This window comes from Mus caroli, chromosome 6, assembly GCF_900094665.2.
Source record: "Mus caroli chromosome 6, CAROLI_EIJ_v1.1, whole genome shotgun sequence".
Lineage (NCBI taxonomy): Eukaryota > Metazoa > Chordata > Mammalia > Rodentia > Muridae > Mus > Mus caroli.
The window spans coordinates 113657720-113658569 of record NC_034575.1 but is presented as its reverse complement, the minus strand read 5'-3'; the positions used below and the strand labels follow the sequence as shown (position 1 = coordinate 113658569).

The window sequence follows — 850 nt, the reverse complement described above, 5'->3', positions numbered from 1 at the left end:
GGCAAGAGCAGAGTAACCGAAACAAGCAGGAAAAGCTGAGCACATTTGGGCTTTTGTGCAAAATGACAGACCAGACCCTGTTCTCCATTGTTGAGTGAGCTAGTAGTAGTATCTTCTTCAGGGAACTGAAGGCTGATGACCAAATGAAGCTGCTTCAGAACGGCTGGAGTGAGCTCTTGATCTTCGATCTCATCTACCTGCAGGAGGNGCGTGGGAAGGAAGGGACAACCTTCCTGNTTACTGGAGAACGTGTGGACTACTCCACCATCATCTCAAACACCGAAGTCGCGTTCAGCAACCTCCCNAGTCTCGCACAGGAACTCGTGGGGAGACTCCATTCCCTCCAGTTCGATTANTAAGAGTTTGTGTGTCTGAAGTTCCTGNTGCTGTTCAGCTCAGATGTCAAGAATCTTGAGAACTTCCAGCTGGTGGAAGGTGTCTAAGGNCAGGTGAACCCTGCCCTGCTGGACTACACAGTTTGCAGCCACCCACAACAGACTNAGAANTTTGGACAGCTACTGCTTCGGTTACCAGAGATCCGGGCAATCANCAAGCAGGNAGAAAACTANCTGTACTACAAGCACGTGNATNGGGATGTGCCCTATAANAACCTCCTCATTGANATGCTGCATGCCAGAAGAGCCTAAGTTCCCACCCCTGGAAGCTTGCTCTAGGAACAGAGACTGGANGGAGAAGAGGAGGTGGAGGAGGAAAACAGAAACACAATGCTCTGAACTGCTCCAAGCAATGCTAATTACAAACTTGGTTTAAAGACACTGAATTTTAAAAGCATAATAATTAAATACTTAATAGCAAATAAATGATATATCAGGGTATTTGTACTGCAGAC

General features: G+C 47.0%; 1 protein-coding gene across 1 annotated transcript in view; it reads left to right on the top strand.

The window, feature by feature from the left end:
• The window catches only part of LOC110295755 (voltage-dependent L-type calcium channel subunit alpha-1C), a 77616-nt gene that overhangs the window by 57099 nt on the left and 19667 nt on the right, over positions 1-850 (top strand). The window contains exon 16 of the mRNA XM_029478244.1: positions 204-306. Coding sequence (XP_029334104.1) covers positions 204-306 — 103 coding nt within the window. The remainder of the gene's footprint in view (positions 1-203; positions 307-850) is intronic.